Source organism: Prorops nasuta, unplaced genomic scaffold (genome assembly GCF_024137725.1).
Source record: "Prorops nasuta isolate Cenicafe-Biocafe unplaced genomic scaffold, Cenicafe_Pnas_1.2 PNAS00004, whole genome shotgun sequence".
NCBI classification, from domain to species: Eukaryota; Metazoa; Arthropoda; class Insecta; order Hymenoptera; family Bethylidae; genus Prorops; species Prorops nasuta.
Window position 1 is genome coordinate 10,512,447 of NW_027116801.1, and position 16,999 is coordinate 10,529,445.

At 32.9% G+C, this 16,999-nt stretch overlaps 1 protein-coding gene across 5 annotated transcripts in view; it reads left to right on the plus strand.

Annotated features, from left to right (window-relative positions):
• drpr (draper) overlaps nucleotides 1–16,999 on the plus strand; it is a 28,291-nt gene that overhangs the window by 6,365 nt on the left and 4,927 nt on the right. For 4 of the 5 annotated variants that reach the window (XM_066725640.1, XM_066725639.1, XM_066725641.1 and 1 more), the window contains exons 2-9: nucleotides 12,441–12,705; nucleotides 12,893–13,019; nucleotides 13,368–13,536; nucleotides 14,542–14,788; nucleotides 15,355–15,475; nucleotides 15,533–15,670; nucleotides 15,750–15,929; nucleotides 16,250–16,577. In XM_066725640.1, the coding sequence (XP_066581737.1) occupies nucleotides 12,608–12,705; nucleotides 12,893–13,019; nucleotides 13,368–13,536; nucleotides 14,542–14,788; nucleotides 15,355–15,475; nucleotides 15,533–15,670; nucleotides 15,750–15,929; nucleotides 16,250–16,577 (1,408 nt within the window). In that variant the 5' untranslated portion in view covers nucleotides 12,441–12,607. The remainder of the gene's footprint in view (nucleotides 1–12,440; nucleotides 12,706–12,892; nucleotides 13,020–13,367; nucleotides 13,537–14,541; nucleotides 14,789–15,354; nucleotides 15,476–15,532; nucleotides 15,671–15,749; nucleotides 15,930–16,249; nucleotides 16,578–16,999) is intronic. The other variant, XM_066725643.1, reaches the window with a different exon arrangement.

Here is a 16,999-nt window from a genome sequence, read left to right on the forward strand (position 1 = left end):
GACATTCGCCACGCGTGCCAATTTTTTTAACGTTCGACGGCTAACGTCCTTCTTCATTTTTCAGCCAAAATTATTGATTTTTTGTGTAAATAATTATCTCTTCTCATAAAAGTCAAACAATAAATCGTAAAAACTGCTCAATTGTCAGGGAAGCAAATTCTTGCGCCAATAAGGAACGTGCAGTAAGTACAATGATAGCGAAGTACCGATGTGTAACTGTAGACCTATACGTAAAGTGCACGTGCCCCTTTAAAAGTGAAAAAATTGACCGATAGTTTCTACTGATAGTGTGCATATACACGAATACACATTTTCATTTTACTGTAATTATAATCGTTGCACGTTCTCTATTAACAAGCTTCAAATATTATCAAATGACTTGGTCATTTTTCATCTTAAAAATCTCTTTTTTATTTCTTTGTAAATTAAATTCAATTAATCAGTAGTTTAGTTTCATTATAAAAAAATGTTGTAATTTTTTTGTTGTTTATTGCTTATTACACTGTAAAAAATAAGATTCAGTATTTTTTTGTATTACACGTAGATTTTTATTGAATTAACAGTGCAAAATTTCTAATGGTGTTTAATTAGAAAGTCTTAGGAAAGCTAAACAATGCTGAGGCTTCCATGCTTGAAATTTTATCGCATTTGAATCAGAATTTTTAAGTCCACCGAGTCAAATGGTCGGAGCAGAGATATCGCTCTATTTCTCGTGTGGGCTTGGTAAAATATACGAGCTTCCTATACTTACATCCCGGAAGAAAGTGTTTATATTAAATAAGGCATTATAAGAGTCTTACGACAATGGCTTGGATTTCTTTAGCAGCCAATCGCGTTATCACTAGCTTAATTGATTCATCGCTTAAAAACTATTGTGTTGCAAATTTTTATGCAACTTCAATGATTACCTCTATGTTTTTAAACTACCAATTGATAAAGTTGACTAAAACAATAATGACAAAATTTATTATTAAAAATTCAATTATAAAAGTTGATAAAAATAGAGTGTTTAAAATAAATTAAGATCCTGTTTACTCCATAATTTATGTTTAATTATTACTGCTTAATTTATTATTAGTTTAAAAAATTCAAATTTAAAATGCGATCAATATAAAATACAAACTAATTAAGGAGAGTACAGAGTTGAAAGGATTTCGAGGGTGTAAGAACTTAATATCAGATGGGAATAACATTTAATCGTGTATTGTCATTAATTTATTTGTCAATAAATAATATAAAGTCTATTTTAAATAACATATCAATAATTCAATAATATTGATTTATTATCATTTCTTTAACGTGCTTTTTTCTTGATTTTTATTTATTTATCGGCCTTCCCCTCTCTTTCTTCCACAATAATAATAGATCAATGTTGAATTTTAAAAATAGCGTGGACCTAGTTTCGTGAACACAACAATTTTAGCAATGCTGAGAATAATAATTAGGGAAAGAGGTAATACTGAGCAGGTTAGTTTCTTTGCATGTTCTCCGGAGAAAATAGGTTAAATCGATATTAAAATACGGTAAAATGTTACGTTGTATATGTGCTTGCACGAATGCAACACTCTCCGCGCTGGCCGGTCAAGGCTTTTCTTCACTTATTACGGAAAGTACTCTAAAATTCACCACTGGAACTTCCAACCCTCTTCATTCCCAATATACAACAATAATTTTTCATCGCTTTAAGTAATTCTAAATTTTCTTCGCGTTATCGGTAGGCAAACCTTGAAAAAAATCTTCAAGTTGAAAATATGAAAATTCATTTACTGAAATATTTTCATCGAATGCTTGTCAGTATTTTTGCTTTTCAAAAAAGTATGATAATTATACATAACAGACTGCGTATATCTTCACAATATTTAAATATTAATTGAATAATATTGAAGAAGCAAAATTCACGTGGAACGTTCCGAAGCTCTTGATATAATATTTATGAAGAAATGAACATTTGTACATATATGGTATAGTTTCTGATCCTCGATTAACATAATGTTTACAGGCTGAATATTTGCAATATTTAAATATCTATCGATAATATTATTATTTGAGCAAGATCTTTACCAAACATTTTCAAGCAGATAAACAAGTACCGTATCAATTTCTTGCTATTCGCTGTACAGACTGCAACAGTCATATATAGAACAACAATTTCAAGGTGAATCCAGGACATGGCTATAAACATTTTTTATTCAAAAAATTTTTTTCGAGTATTTCGGTTGGTCCCGACTTTCTTGAATTCACTTATTAGCACAACCTCAAAAACTAATGAGTATGGACGAATATTTGGGCCTTTTCATTTTTTCTATAAGATTCCTACAGAGATTTTATAGAAGCTTAAAGTATTTTATTATAATTTTTCGAGGAAAGCATTGAAAATTCTTGGAAAATCAGTCGTTTTCACACACAGTATTTTTTGTATTAATTGAAAACTTTGCTTCCAAGAATCTGGAATGAAGCAGGGTGAAAAAATTTATTAGGAAGGATGTTCACAATGATTTTCCGCATGCATCCCTTAATTCTTATCGTAATTCACTATTAATTACGTACCTTGAAAATACTTTTGTAATGGTGTTTATTGTCATTTTTTATTATAGCTCGAGACTGTTTAAATTTGCGTACAGATTTTTTTTTCAATTTTTCCTTTCACTTTTATCAATTGGAATGTCTCGCTCGCTGGATATTCGCATATGCACGTTTATATATACTGGCAGTTTATATTAGATTTGGCACGAATGAGATGCAACTTTCACTGTCGCACCTGCTACAGCACGTTTTTCAATTACGCAAGAGAAAAATTATGCAATCCAGCTCCTTTATTGTTTTGACCCTTTTACGAACCTCGAATTATCCTCGCAATTAATAACCTTAGATCCAACTCTCTTATTGCATTGAAGGCAAAATTGTTTACTTTCCAAAATCAACTTTATTCTGTATTTCTCTCTCTCTCTCTCTCTCTCTATATATATATATATATATATATAAATACTGAAATTTTTTAGTATTCTGCAAACAATAATTATTGCTGTTAATATTTTTTTATTCCTGTAATAAAAATAATTGAAGAACAATTATAACCAAGTTTGAAAGGTTTAGCTATTATATTTTTTTGTCACTTTACAGTCGCTGCGTTTTTCTTACACCGTGAATTGTCTCGATTATTCGTGCAATGTAATTTTGTACAAATATGAAAATATTTGGCTATACTAATATTTTTCGTTATATTTTACAGTCGCTGCGTTTTTTTACATCGTGAATTGTCTCGATTATCGGTACAATGTAATTTTGTAAAAATATGAAAATATCTGTTTAGCGATTTTGATTTTTTTAGCAAAAATTTTAGTATACAAAATTGAGCAAAAACTCCCTGGGGACATCGAGATTACGGACTTTTCGAGTATATAGTGCATGGAAGAGTGCACCCCACACGATTCAACAATTACACTGAACAATTCCCTGAAACGATTTAATCCAGTCAATAACGTTTCGCGTTGACGCCTGCGAAAATTTTCGCTACGTAACAAGTTTATATAAGCGCCGCAGCGGTTTTAAATAATGCAGTAGATAAATAAATTCAGCGTTGATCGGTACGTCAGACAGAATATGCAACAAGACTACAATATTTACATCGGTGCATTTAAAGCAACTGTGCAAATAATTGGGCAAACTCGATTGAATGTCTTATTGATGAAAAAAAAGGTTTCATTAACATTTAAAAGTAATAATGAAAGTGACTGAGCAAATAAAAATAAAAAAGCAGGTACATTAAACTGGGATAAGAATAAATAATTTGCAAAAAATATTGCTTTTCCCAAATTTAAACATTTCAACTTACGTTATTTGCATTTCTACCGATGATTTTAATTTACATTTTCAATTTTTCATTTTATTCCCCTAGAATGATTTTTTAATATTAAATTTGACAAAAAAAATTTAATACTCTTGTTGATCAATACTTTGTAGCAATAAATTGCAAATAAACAATTCCTTGACATATAAAAATTGTATGTAAACAATTTTAAATAAAAAAATAAAAAATGACCCTTTTTTGGTTTTTTAACGATCCATTCAAAACGAATCAATTCTCTTTTAGCTTAGAAAAAAAGTTTCTCGATCAAAGATTTCTGTCTAAAATAGAAAAAAATAGAAATAAGGATAAAAATAAAGCTTTTCCTAGTACATTTGACGCCTCCGTAACTCTATAAACCGGAAACACTAATTCATCCAGTTAGAAGCTTATACACTTGCGAACACGTCAGCGTTGCAAAATACCGTTTGGACAGCACTTTAACGCGAAGCATGGAGTTTTCGCAGGCATTGTAGGAAATTCGCGACGGTTCGTGCACTTTCTGTGCGTCACGGTATAAGCCACAATGCAACGTCTTTGGCGCATCTTGATTGCAAACCAGGTTTTCTCAATACACTTTCAGTTTTCATACATCTGATTTTACGCTTTTGGGATTCTTCCGCCATTTCTGCAATTCTGTTACCCACCCTTCTTAATTATCCATCGAATCTGGGTCACGATGCAGTTGCATTCCTAGCCTCTTATCCTGTTATTACCCCCCCCCCCTCAATTTAAAAAAAACATACGTTTATATATATTCGAAACTGAAGACTCGAGCAATCAACAGGCTCGAGCAGGACTCTTATCATTTCTCATAAATTATATAGTGTCCTTCGATCCTGCAGGCTTAGTATATATATATATATATTCCATCGATTTGGTTATAATGGCGAAATAAAATGAAGCAAGAAATATTTCACAAGGAAAAACTGTGATTAGCGAGGACGGAGGACGAGACGAAGAAGCATTCGACAGTAATGAAAGGGGAAACTTTTATAATAAGAGACACGAGGAAGTATTTCAAGTAGGAAGTAGAGATTTCATCATCAGGTTCCAAGATAAGAATCAGAAATGTTCCATTCGTGGGGAAAATGCGGTGGACGTATAAAAGTGAATTGTTGGAAATTGATGCCACTGTTTATATGCACATCGAGTTTGAGACTCGAGTCGATAACGAGGATGATTGTTTCAACGTCGAATTCCGTTGTTGAGTGTCCGGTGAACCAAGATAACTCGCTTGCATTCCACTAGTTAGATTCGCTTTTTAATAATCCTTACTGGTTATCGTGGACTCGCTTTGTGTGCTTTATCGGTGAGTATATGGTTTTTTTTTGTTGGTAAATAAACTGCGTTGATCTAGGGAATCTCGTTGATTCGATTTAAACTTTATCTCCTGTGCATAGTCCTTGATATATCGCAGGATGTGTTCACTGGAAGTGTGGATATTTGCTTTATTCAAAGTGATTTCTTCGTTCTGTCAATGATTCGTTGCAGCTGATAAATAAAGAGTTGATTAGAAATTGCTTTTCACTTATTTGCAATAAAAATGTTGTTTATTGGTTTAGAAATATTTTAGTGAAAAAGAAACAAATTATCTTTTCTTCGGGAGTCGAATATTATATTTTTTAAATGTGTAAATTTATGATATTTTCCACGTGCTTATTTTATTTTTCGAAAACGATAGAGATTTGTTCGTTGATTTGCCTTTTTCTCCCCTATGCACTGAAATTATCAAAGATGAACAGAGGAAGAGATATTCAAAGAATCGACTGGACTTATCAGTAGATGCGTTGGCGTAGGAACACAAGATTTAATTGTATCTTTCTGTGACGAAACTTTCATCGTGCTTGGTGAACTTTGACCCAAAACTCTAAATTGAAGATAGTTCGAATGGATAATCTTTCCGTTTCGATAATCGAACCAATCGAATTTCCTGCTTATCGATAAGTGTTATCGCAATAAATCTAACAGGAATAATCAGTTTGTTCTCACAATTTTGCTCGGAGAAAGTGGACTGGACTAGTAACGATCAATATAAAAACTGTAAATTATTAATAATGTATAAAAAACAGAAAACAAAAAACAATGAATAAAATAGGAATTTTCATAAAATCCTTGCAATATCAATCCTTTAAATAATATATACGATCAAGAAACAATAACAATGTTTATAGTATAAAACTTTATGAATGATGACGAGGAGTCATTCTCTTATCAAATCCGATGATCTTATATATATATATAAACCAGACGATCCGTACAATGCAGTCTGTTTATAAGTAAGCAGAGCATTTCAACTCGACAATTCTAGAATCTTTTGTCCGAAGCATCTTTTCATGACGCACGTACACAACGAGCCTCCAACAATGAATGAAGATCTATCACGCGCGACGTCGCCATATTCTATCGCATCATTCATTTGCAACTTGGCATATTCTCACATTTTTTTCATTATCACCAACGTTCAGTGTATTTCGTAAACGAGGAGCAAACTTTTCTCGAACAACTGGACTGCGTAATGAACGGTGGGAATTTTGTGGAACACTGGAACATTGTGCTCGAGTGGAATTTAGCAGCAACAATATTTTGCTGCGACGATTTTAGGTCGTGAGAACTTTACCCTTTTAAACGAATCAGCTTCCCTGCTGCACCATGATTTTTATTGATGGAACTCGTATATGAAGGGTCTGCCCCCTATATCATTACCGCCCGGATCCCCACGAACCAACGACCGCCATCATCAGTGTTATACCACGCAGCCAACACGCAGCACACTACCACAGTCACAGCTCACAGTGTGTTTATGCTGTCCGCTGTAGCTCGCAGTGCCCTCTGCTGATTCTTCTTCACGCTTCGAATATCAAACTTTACAAAATTTGTGACCAATCATGATTGTGTTGTAATTTTTTACACAAATTGTTTTAAAGTGCATGAAAGTCAGATTTTTTTGGGAAAACAAACGCTTTTGCCACTTTTCATTCTATTTCGTCACATTATTATAGTAAACGTTCTCTACTAAGCAGTCGAAATATTTTGGTTAAAGAAATTTATTCTGTACAATGCGATTGGCTATAAAGATTTTCTTTTTAATAGTGGAAATACTAGGTTAAATGTGAAATTATTTTATGAAATTTTAGTTTATATTTAAGTCGTTCAGGATCAAATTCAACAATTTTGTATTATTGATACATTTTTCTAGATTTCAGCAATGAACAAAAAAAAGCACCTAATATCCTCACTTATCTTTTTATGCTTTCTGTATGGATGATTTCAAGCTTTACAACTTGACTCCTCATATATAAATATATATATGTATGTATATGTATGAATAAGTATTTTTTCTTTCATTACTTAACAAGACTAATTAAAAAAAACAATATCGTTAAACCTAGCATTTGGTGACACCTTACACTCGTGACATAACGTTTTTAACGATAAAGCTATGTAACCTGACACGTGGGATTGTTGTATTTTTGAGATTGCACCAGTTGTACGCGATAACTATATAAGGATAATTTCCGGTGCAGCAATTTCCAGTTAATTATATAAAATCTTTGTTACGTGGAATACACTGCTTCTTAACTAAAACAATAAAAATGCTTTATTCGTGCGGTTTTTATGAATTGCAGTGACAGGGAAAAGGAAGAGCACATCTCTGATCTTTGATGTTAATCGATATATATATATATATAAAAGGACACGAAGGATTCCCCTCCATTAACCCATTGCACTTTGCTGTCCCCTCTGAAAGTGCATAATGCTCTCTGTATGATAACAGCGGAGTGTATTTGTATAAGTAATTATTTAGGCTGAGTCAAAAGTCTCTATTTAAACGAATAATTCATAGATTTGCGGTTAAAGATAAACTCTACTAAAAATTTCCTGATGACGCAGTGATTTTCTATTTTACATTCATAAGCCCCCCCCCCCAAGGTAAACTGTAGAAACTGTCCTCCACAAAGTTCCCATATGCTTTTGTGTGTACAAGTCTTTAATTCGATGTGCTCTCAGCAAGATTATCTCTCATGAGGAGCGAGACCCATCCTTATTATATTTAAATACTGATTACGACGTGTCGCAATTTCGTCGTACCTTACCATAACCCATTGTTTACTATGGTACTTGCACATAAAATTATTTTATAAAAAACACTAAAAAGAATTTTTTTCCTCATAATTAATTTTGAAAGATAAACTAACCACGTAAATATATTACAAATCTTCTTTATTAAAGCATTTGTCACGTACTGCAATATTTTATAAAAAATATAAATGAAACTATGAATTACATAATATTTTTCATTAAAATATTGAAAAAAATTAATATAGCAAATCATAACGCTGATCTATTTGAAACGTGTTTCTTCTAGTCCATAAAAAATTAATATTGTTAATTAGCGTTGTTTGTCACATATATAATCTTATAACGAGTATAATGATATATCGATGTATTACTTATACTATAATCGGACCTGTGCGGCTGTGCCATGGTACGAGCGAGAACCCGATACAATATTTTGTTCCGCGTGAAGCTAGACCGTGTTATAGCAGTACATGAATGCATAAACACACATACACAGGTACACATTACAAATGAGATTTCATGGACGAGGCTCTCTGACTCTACTACACCAAAGCCTATTTAGGCTAACGATTGACTGGTCGAGGCTCTGTATATACTGTCTCCGACTTTTACAATCCCGTTATCTAAGGCACGTCTCTGAAGTTCTCTGACCAGTCTGACGGATTACTGTATACCACGAAGAAAATATAAATATTTTCGCCCTTCCAAACAATAAAAGTGCGATATTACATCTCACTTTAATTTTCAAAAGAAAATAATCTCTCAATTTTTTTCAGTTATACAGTTACAAGATAAGATTGAGAATTTTATATATATATATACGAGATTCGAAAAATCGTTTTATCTGGTTATCTATATTTGTGTTTATCGTGCTGGAAAAGAATTGATAGCACTGATAAGGATATCACGTTAATTAAGATAAAAAAAGAAGAGAGTTGGATTTACAATAAGAGTATAATAATTCATTGCTGTCCCAGTAAATTATTGCACTACAAAATATTTATATTTATTTTTTAGCAGGTTGTAATTGTATCGTAAAGAATAAAAAACCTTTTCAATTATTTTTACCAAACAGATAATTAAACGAGACTGGAAAGGTGCATTATCGTTAGTTATTTTTCTTCGAAGATAAGCAGAACGAGTGTAGCACAACTATTTCAGTACTGGGTCAAGAATAAACGAAAAGATAAGAATAATTACTAGTGTCGTTACTGAGCACTCTATTCGTCTCAAGGGCGGTTAACGACTTTAAATAATACAAACCAAAAATGTTATCTAACTTTCACGTTTATGATCCTTTTGAGCAAATTTTCGTCCCAGGATTTCGTCCTGATACTCTTACACAGTCATAGTTTCCACTTTTCCTTCAAAATGACTCACCAGAACGAGGATAGAATCATACTGTTACGATAATAAAATGACTTATAATTAAGGGACGTGCAAAACAGGAAATAATGCAATTGAGGTAAAATTTTTATACTATATCAATTTTATGAGAAAGTGGATAATACTGATAACAATTTTTTTTTTTAATTATTCATCGCAACAAAGCTGTATATTTAGAAAATTCTACTAATTACTATAATTGTCGATAATAATTTTTTAATGTTAAATAATATTTTTTATACTCTATTCCAAATAGCATACACACACATATATATGCGGTTAATCTCGCGAAGTTGCTAAATTTAACTATGATCGCATTAAATTTCATTCGAGTAATTTAAAAATTGATAACCTTTATAGCTGGTTAGTCAATGGGAACAGCTTTAGTTATCCGGATCAGGGCTTGGTGCTTCCAAGTAGTAAAGTTAAACTTGATGATAGCTTAATATATATATATATATATATATATATATATATATGTATAGTAATAAGAAGCCATAAAAAATATCGATGACCGATAGTAAATACGAATTTAAAAATTGTATCGCCAACCAATTAACTATATTAAGATGAAATCACAGCAGACTTCCGGTCTTCGCTGTGTCTATTTGCCCATCAGTTTTCAAGTACTGCTGCATGCAACAGTAACGCGCGTGAATCACGGCACGAGTCACAGGCTACAAAAAGTTTGCTGTGTATGTTAAACACGTGCTCGTGCTATCCAGCGATTTCTGATTCAGAGTTCATGTCATTTCCCGGCTCTGTACTCTATACTCCCTTTCAATCCAGTGCGGATGAAACCATTTATAATTCTTTTCAGTGATAAACTGGTTTAGACTCAATTAGATTGTCAATACGTATATATATATAACTGTGAATTATCAATTTTGAATTAATTTTTTTTAATTTCATCTAAGAATAGTTTATATATCGTTACATGAATCTCCAAGTTTTAGATTATTAGAATTTTTGTTGTAGTTTATTTGATTTATTTCATGAGAACCACTGGGATAGCTACAGATTTTTTTCTAACGAAAAGTATATATATATATAACTTTAATTATAATATTTGTTTTAAGGTACAAAACTATTTTTATTTCAAGAGACAGTAGAATCTCTTTTGAAGTAATTGTTTAAGTTTTCTATAAAATTGTTTATGCAATTTTAACTATTTTTCAATTCTTATTGACACGATAATATTATATTTGTCTGTTTTCGAAAAAGGAGCTTAAAATGGAACTTTGGTATGAATGAAAGCTTTGAGTAGTTTGGAATTTAGTTTATACATTCTTGGCGGGTGCGTTACATGTGTAACGTAAGAAGTTTTCAGCCACGAGTGACTGCTGATATCATTGAATGTTCGTAACATATAATTTAACATTTAAACAAGCAAACGTGAAAAATCATTTGTCAGCTGAAAATATTTATCTAGAACACACCAATAAAAAGATTCGAAACATGTGAATGTAAACATTGAAAACAATTAAAAAATTGGTTATTTAAAATTTTGCAGACTTTTCACACGAATTTTGATCATATAAAAATTTGTAGCGCAACGAACTTGCGTAAAGATGATTTTCTTATTTTTACATGTTTTTACAACGTGCGTTAGCGCATTGATACTTGGAAAGTTTCCAAGAAATTATCCCGATTATCAAGGTGGTAAATGTCCACATTTTAATCGACCAATAGGAAGCCTCGAAGGAAATTATTTTTAACAAAGCATTGTATACATATATAGATATAAAAATTGCATTTTTTTTAAAATGTTTCTCTTGAAATTTGTCATCAATTTCTCACAACTACTTTAATATATATATATATATATATATATACTAATTTTGTCTAAAATCTATAGGGTTTCTTTTCATTTTCATAATATCATGTTAACTCAGACTTTGAAACGTAGCGAAAAGCTAGCGAGTCGAGTGATCCTGTTAATTTCACCGAAAGGCAAATAATTCCATGTGAGGTGTGCGGAATTATGCGTCATTCTTCCATAATCATTTTTCAGCTGAATCAACGGGGGAAACTCAATGCTGTAACTCGATCGAGCTAGACTTTGCTCCATAACAGTTTTTAGATAGTGGAATTCTGTATTTGGTATTAATTAAGTCTCACACTTCTCGGATTTTAAATCGCAGTGCTCAAAGTACATTTGATTATCAAGTATACAACCTTTTATTAGTGTGTCAACTGAGAAGTTATATCGTCCCACTTAACAATGAACTTGACCATATCAATATTTATGATTATGCAAGCTTTCATTAATTCCAAAACTATCGCTTCTGAGATTTCCAAACGTCTAAACAAACTTTAGTCATTTGTCCCTTTGTGTTTTATTTCAATCTCAAATTATTCATTTTTTCTTCTATACTGTAATTTGCAAAAGTATGAAATTTTCTTTAAATCTACGTCTTTGTATATATTGTTGATTAATTTGAAAATATTCCATACACTAATACTAAATATGTATATATGTGTATCCTTAGCAGTCACGCACACACTTGAGTAAACTAATAATATTTATATACCGTTTCGAATTTAAATATGTTGAAAACGAGTGGATAAAACGATAAAATAAAAAGGGACACTTGGAAAGCTTTTGAGGTCACCGAAAATAATATATAACGTGTTTCACTCGAGGTGATCTTCCTGTAGTTATCAAATGACTTTTCAAGGTTAAAACACAACGATACCATCCACATTACTCCACTTTAAACCATCAAATTTTTATTTGAAAAATTGCTTTCAAAATCCATTAATTTCCAAAATAATGACAAGTGGAAAGTTTTTACAAGAACACCCTGTATATAGGGCTCTAAAAGATGTTTATTTAAATCTTTGTGGTTACTCATACATCTTCTTAATGAGAATAAGAGAAAATTCTATCATTAGCCGGTATTCATAAGTAATATAACTGGAAATACAATAGAAGTCTGCGGTTTTCTTGACTCTGTTCCACAAAGTGCTACAACTTCCGGTTAAGCAAAAACGATACTTTGTTCATCCCCAGAGTGACTCGATTTCTAGCTTGGAGCTAAAAATCAAAATTTTAAGCCACTCACACACAAACGATTTATTTATACAATAGAAAAAATATAATGAAGTTACGTGTGCATTTCAGATCACGAGTGTTAGTGCTGCAAAGTCAAGGTCGAGTCGTCGTTGCAAGAATCCATGGATACCACCCTTCGACTCTTTCCAGTCACACCTGAAAATTCCTGGGAAGCGATGCGATCGGACAAAAACCTTGAAAATTACGGAAATTAAAATCCGCAAAGTTTCGACGAGATGGCCTCGACGATGATCTGGTTGGTAGCTTTGCTGACGACCTTCGTAGGAACGGTCTACGCTCTCGAAGGACCAAACATATGTACAAGACAAGAGACGTAAGGACCACACAACAATTTTTCTCTTTTTTTCCACTGTACCATTCATTATTTCCAACATTTTTTATGATCCAAAGAAAATCCTTTCACCATACACGTCGAATTAAGAAAATTCATTATTATATATATACGACTTGTTGCTGGTGCTTTGAAAATTGTAGGCAATAACGGGAAACTTTTCTTTCAGGTATAAAGTGACAGTGAAAATTTCAGAGCAGAAACCTTACTCGGTGAGGGAACAAGTTTGGTGTTGGAGTTTTCCACCGAAATGCACAAACTATAAAGTGGTTTATAAAACGATCTACAGAGAAGAGGTGGGTACAGGCTTTCTCTATTATTAATAATTAAAATTAAATTTTTTATTGAAATGGTAATTTATAGAACTCGTATCATTTCCAAGCGAAATTGCAAAGACTCGATAGTTATACGGTGTAATCTATCAATTGAGTTTAATCGAAAGGTATTAAAATAATTATCTAGTTATATTATAGAGAAATAAAGTACGTTGAATCATCCACAAGGAGTATAATTTACGAGAGGTCGTTTGGTATTTGAATAAGGGACTCGGTCGTTTTGCTTAATGAAAAAAGAAAATTGTTGCTGGCTATAATGAAGATGGTATTGCGAAAAATGGTTACGTTTGATTTTCTCATTGAATACAGGAATTGGTGAAGCAGAGACCCGTGGAAGAATGTTGCAAGGGTTATACGAGAACGAATAACGGCGATCGGTGCATTCCAGTCTGTTCCGAGGACTGTCGTCACGGTACCTGCGTGGCCCCTGATGTCTGCAAATGCGAGCTCGGATACGGTGGCCCCCATTGCGACTACCGTAAGTTTGCCACGTGGCCTCCGCCCCACTCCTCCTTTTCCCTTCCTTTTACGCACACAGACTTTTTAAATGTTCGATTCATCCAAAAAATTGTTTAAACTTGTGAATTTGAGATGTTTTGATTTATTTAATGTAATTTTTATATTATTATAAATACAGTTCTTTGTTATATATAGATTTAAATAATTACGTGCTTCTGAGAAGTTCGATCACAATTATTAAGAAAATTGTAGAATTTTTTGGAAATTTTCATTTTTTATTTATTTGTATCTAGAAAATTTGACATTATTCTGTAATCATTTTTATGGCACCACTGCAGTACTATAATTTTCACAATTTTTCTCGAACTACTTTCCATGCCCCTTCTTGCCTAAAAATTGACACACTTTTTTGATTCGTAGAATATCTGAATAATAAATTTATATTTTTTCGTCAAACAAACGACGCAATTCTATATATAAATATTAATAAATTTAACAAAAAAAATGTTGAAAATAACAATAGTAATTACTTTATATTGAAAATAATCATTATACAAATAATCATTATACAAATAATCTGTTAAATTGTAGCTATCCCACGTGCAAATTGCAAGAAAATTCTTGACAGTTGATACTCGAAGATTTTGTGCTTTAAAAATAGATGTACTCGTAGCAATTTGTGTCGGTGAACTCACGCGGTTCTTCGTTGGATAATTTTCGTTGGTGTTGCGAAAATTTTTGAAGGCGGTCACATGGTTTGCAATAATGGCCCCGCACCTCGAAATTATCGTAACTGCGTTCACGTACGCTTGCTATTTTTCAACGCGTCGACACACTTCCGGTACATAACTGGCTCATCGGTATTTCGTTTTATTAGCTAACAACGTCGAGCAGATCGACCAGGACAATCCGTGATTCCGCAACGTTGCACCGTGTGTTATCCAATTTGCAATTGCACAAAATTTTACGATTGAGAAATTTTCTTGCCTTTCTATAATAATACAAGACTTTCCATTATTTTCAGGTTGCGAATTGGGAAAATGGGGCGTCAACTGTACGCAGGACTGTTTGTGCCAGAACGATGCAGTTTGCGACCCTTTCGACGGCAAGTGCATGTGCACTCGAGGCTGGTCTGGAAAATATTGTGAGAAGACTTGTCCACCTGACAGATTTGGCCAGAATTGTGGCGAAGAGTGTCGTTGCAAGAACGGTGGCAGCTGTCATCATATATCAGGCGAATGTCATTGTGCACCAGGTTATACCGGGCCCCTGTACGTTTCATTCGTCATGCCACCACCCTGCGAAATAAAATTTTTATGAAAATACATTTTCAAAGTACATTATGAAAAGCAGACTTCTCAAATTCTATAGTAAACTTGGAATGTAGTTTATGCTACGTTTGCTTCTTTTATAAGTGGAAAATAATATTTTTTTATTATTAAAGATCAGTAGGATTGAATATGTTAATTTAAATGCAGTTAACTTACATGAATATATATATATATTTGTGAATTTGTAATTTTCCAAAATTCAGTTGTTAAGGAATATGCCAATTACTAAGACTTTGTATGTTTATGAGGAAGATTTTAACTTGCCACTGAGTAACTTTCAATTTAATGTTCTTCTCTTCATGACAATAGCGTAAAAGTTATTTACTGTAATTATGCACTAAATAGCAGCTAGTTTTCTGTTCAGAAAGTTCAACTTACAAATTCATTTCAATCTTGCAAATACTCATCTTTAAAACTCCACTGAATTCTGCTTGAATGAATCCTCCAGTGCGTTATACGTCTAATAATAGATGGAAGGAAAGTAAAGTTGCTGTATGTTGTTTTAGGTGCGATGACCTGTGCCCAGCAGGAAAACACGGTGACGAATGCAAGTCAGAGTGTCGTTGCCAGAATGGTGGCTCCTGTAATCCAGAAAATGGAAAATGTTATTGTACACCTGGATGGATGGTAAAGAATTATTAAAAGTTTATTATACATTGTATATTAATATAATCCTTTTTGTAGGGCTCCGTTTGTGCCAATCGCTGTCCTGAGGGCTTTTGGGGCAAAAATTGTTCGATGATTTGCGAATGCTCCAACGGGGGAGGTTGCCACCATATTAAAGGAGACTGTCAGTGTAAACCAGGTTATTTTGGTGATAAGGTAGAATCTATCCTTGGTAATTTATCACCGAGTCAACTTCCCTTTGCCAGTCTTGAAAAATTGATTTTTGCTCTTGCAGTGCTTGAAAATATGTCCACAAGGAACGTATGGTGTCAACTGTACAAACAAATGTAACTGTGAGAATGGCGCAACGTGTTCGAACGTTAATGGAAATTGTAAATGTAGCGAAGGTTGGACTGGCCAAACGTGCGACACTCGAGCATGTCCTGATGGACTTTTCGGCTCTAATTGTACAAAGGTGATTCCTTTGTAATACTATTATTGATTATATTTAATTCGTCCATTTTAACTGAAGTACCATTTCCTAACTAACACTTTTCCATGGTGTCCACGTCCTTTTTCTCCACCTCTGCAAAGCCTAACACGAGATTCCAGATGGCACTGTAAGTACTCGATTAAAACACTGTTGAATGGAACTTAATCTTTACTCCTTCTGTGTTTAGTTTTATAAAGCATAAAAATTAATAGAAGGAATGATGAATGTAATATAGTAGGTGATATTTTAAGATTTGGATTTTTTTGTAGCAGAGAATTTGAAGAAAATGTATTGATTTGTAGGTATGCCAGTGCGACAATGAAAAAACCGACTTGTGCCATCCTTGGACGGGTCAATGCAAGTGCAAGGCTGGTTGGGATGGAGAAACCTGTTCTAGACCCTGTCCCTTTTACACTTATGGAAAGGGCTGCTTGAATCGTTGCAATTGCAAGAACAACGCCCAATGTTCGCCTTTCAACGGAACCTGCATCTGCGCTGCTGGATATAGAGGTGAGGATTGCAGTGAACTTTGTCCTGAAAATACTTTCGGTGACGACTGTGCTCAGAGGTGCGCCTGTAAAAATGGCGCCACTTGCTCACCAGAGAACGGCCGTTGCAACTGTACAGCAGGTGAGTTTATGTTTTATATTTTTTATTTTATCGACTTCCCTACCTTTCTTCAATTCATTCGATTAACACCCAAGACAAATCAATGAGGTAAATACAATCAAGTATAGAATTTTCTGTATTTAAAACATTGAAATATAATATAAATTATTTTCGATATGTTGTATAATTTTCCTAAAGATTGTAAATTAATAAATCACTGGGTGTTAATCAGTGAATTGTTTATAATAAAAAAAAGTTATTAAACTTTACTAGCATTGCTTTTGCATTAATCCGTAACATTTTTACTGTATTGTTATTGTAACTTTCATAGAATTGTGGTAAGTTTATGAGTAATGCTGTTGTGAAAAAATGTATGGGATAAAGTAGCTGATTATAGTCAAGTAAGTGTAGCTGTAGTTATATCGTATTTCATGACATTTGAT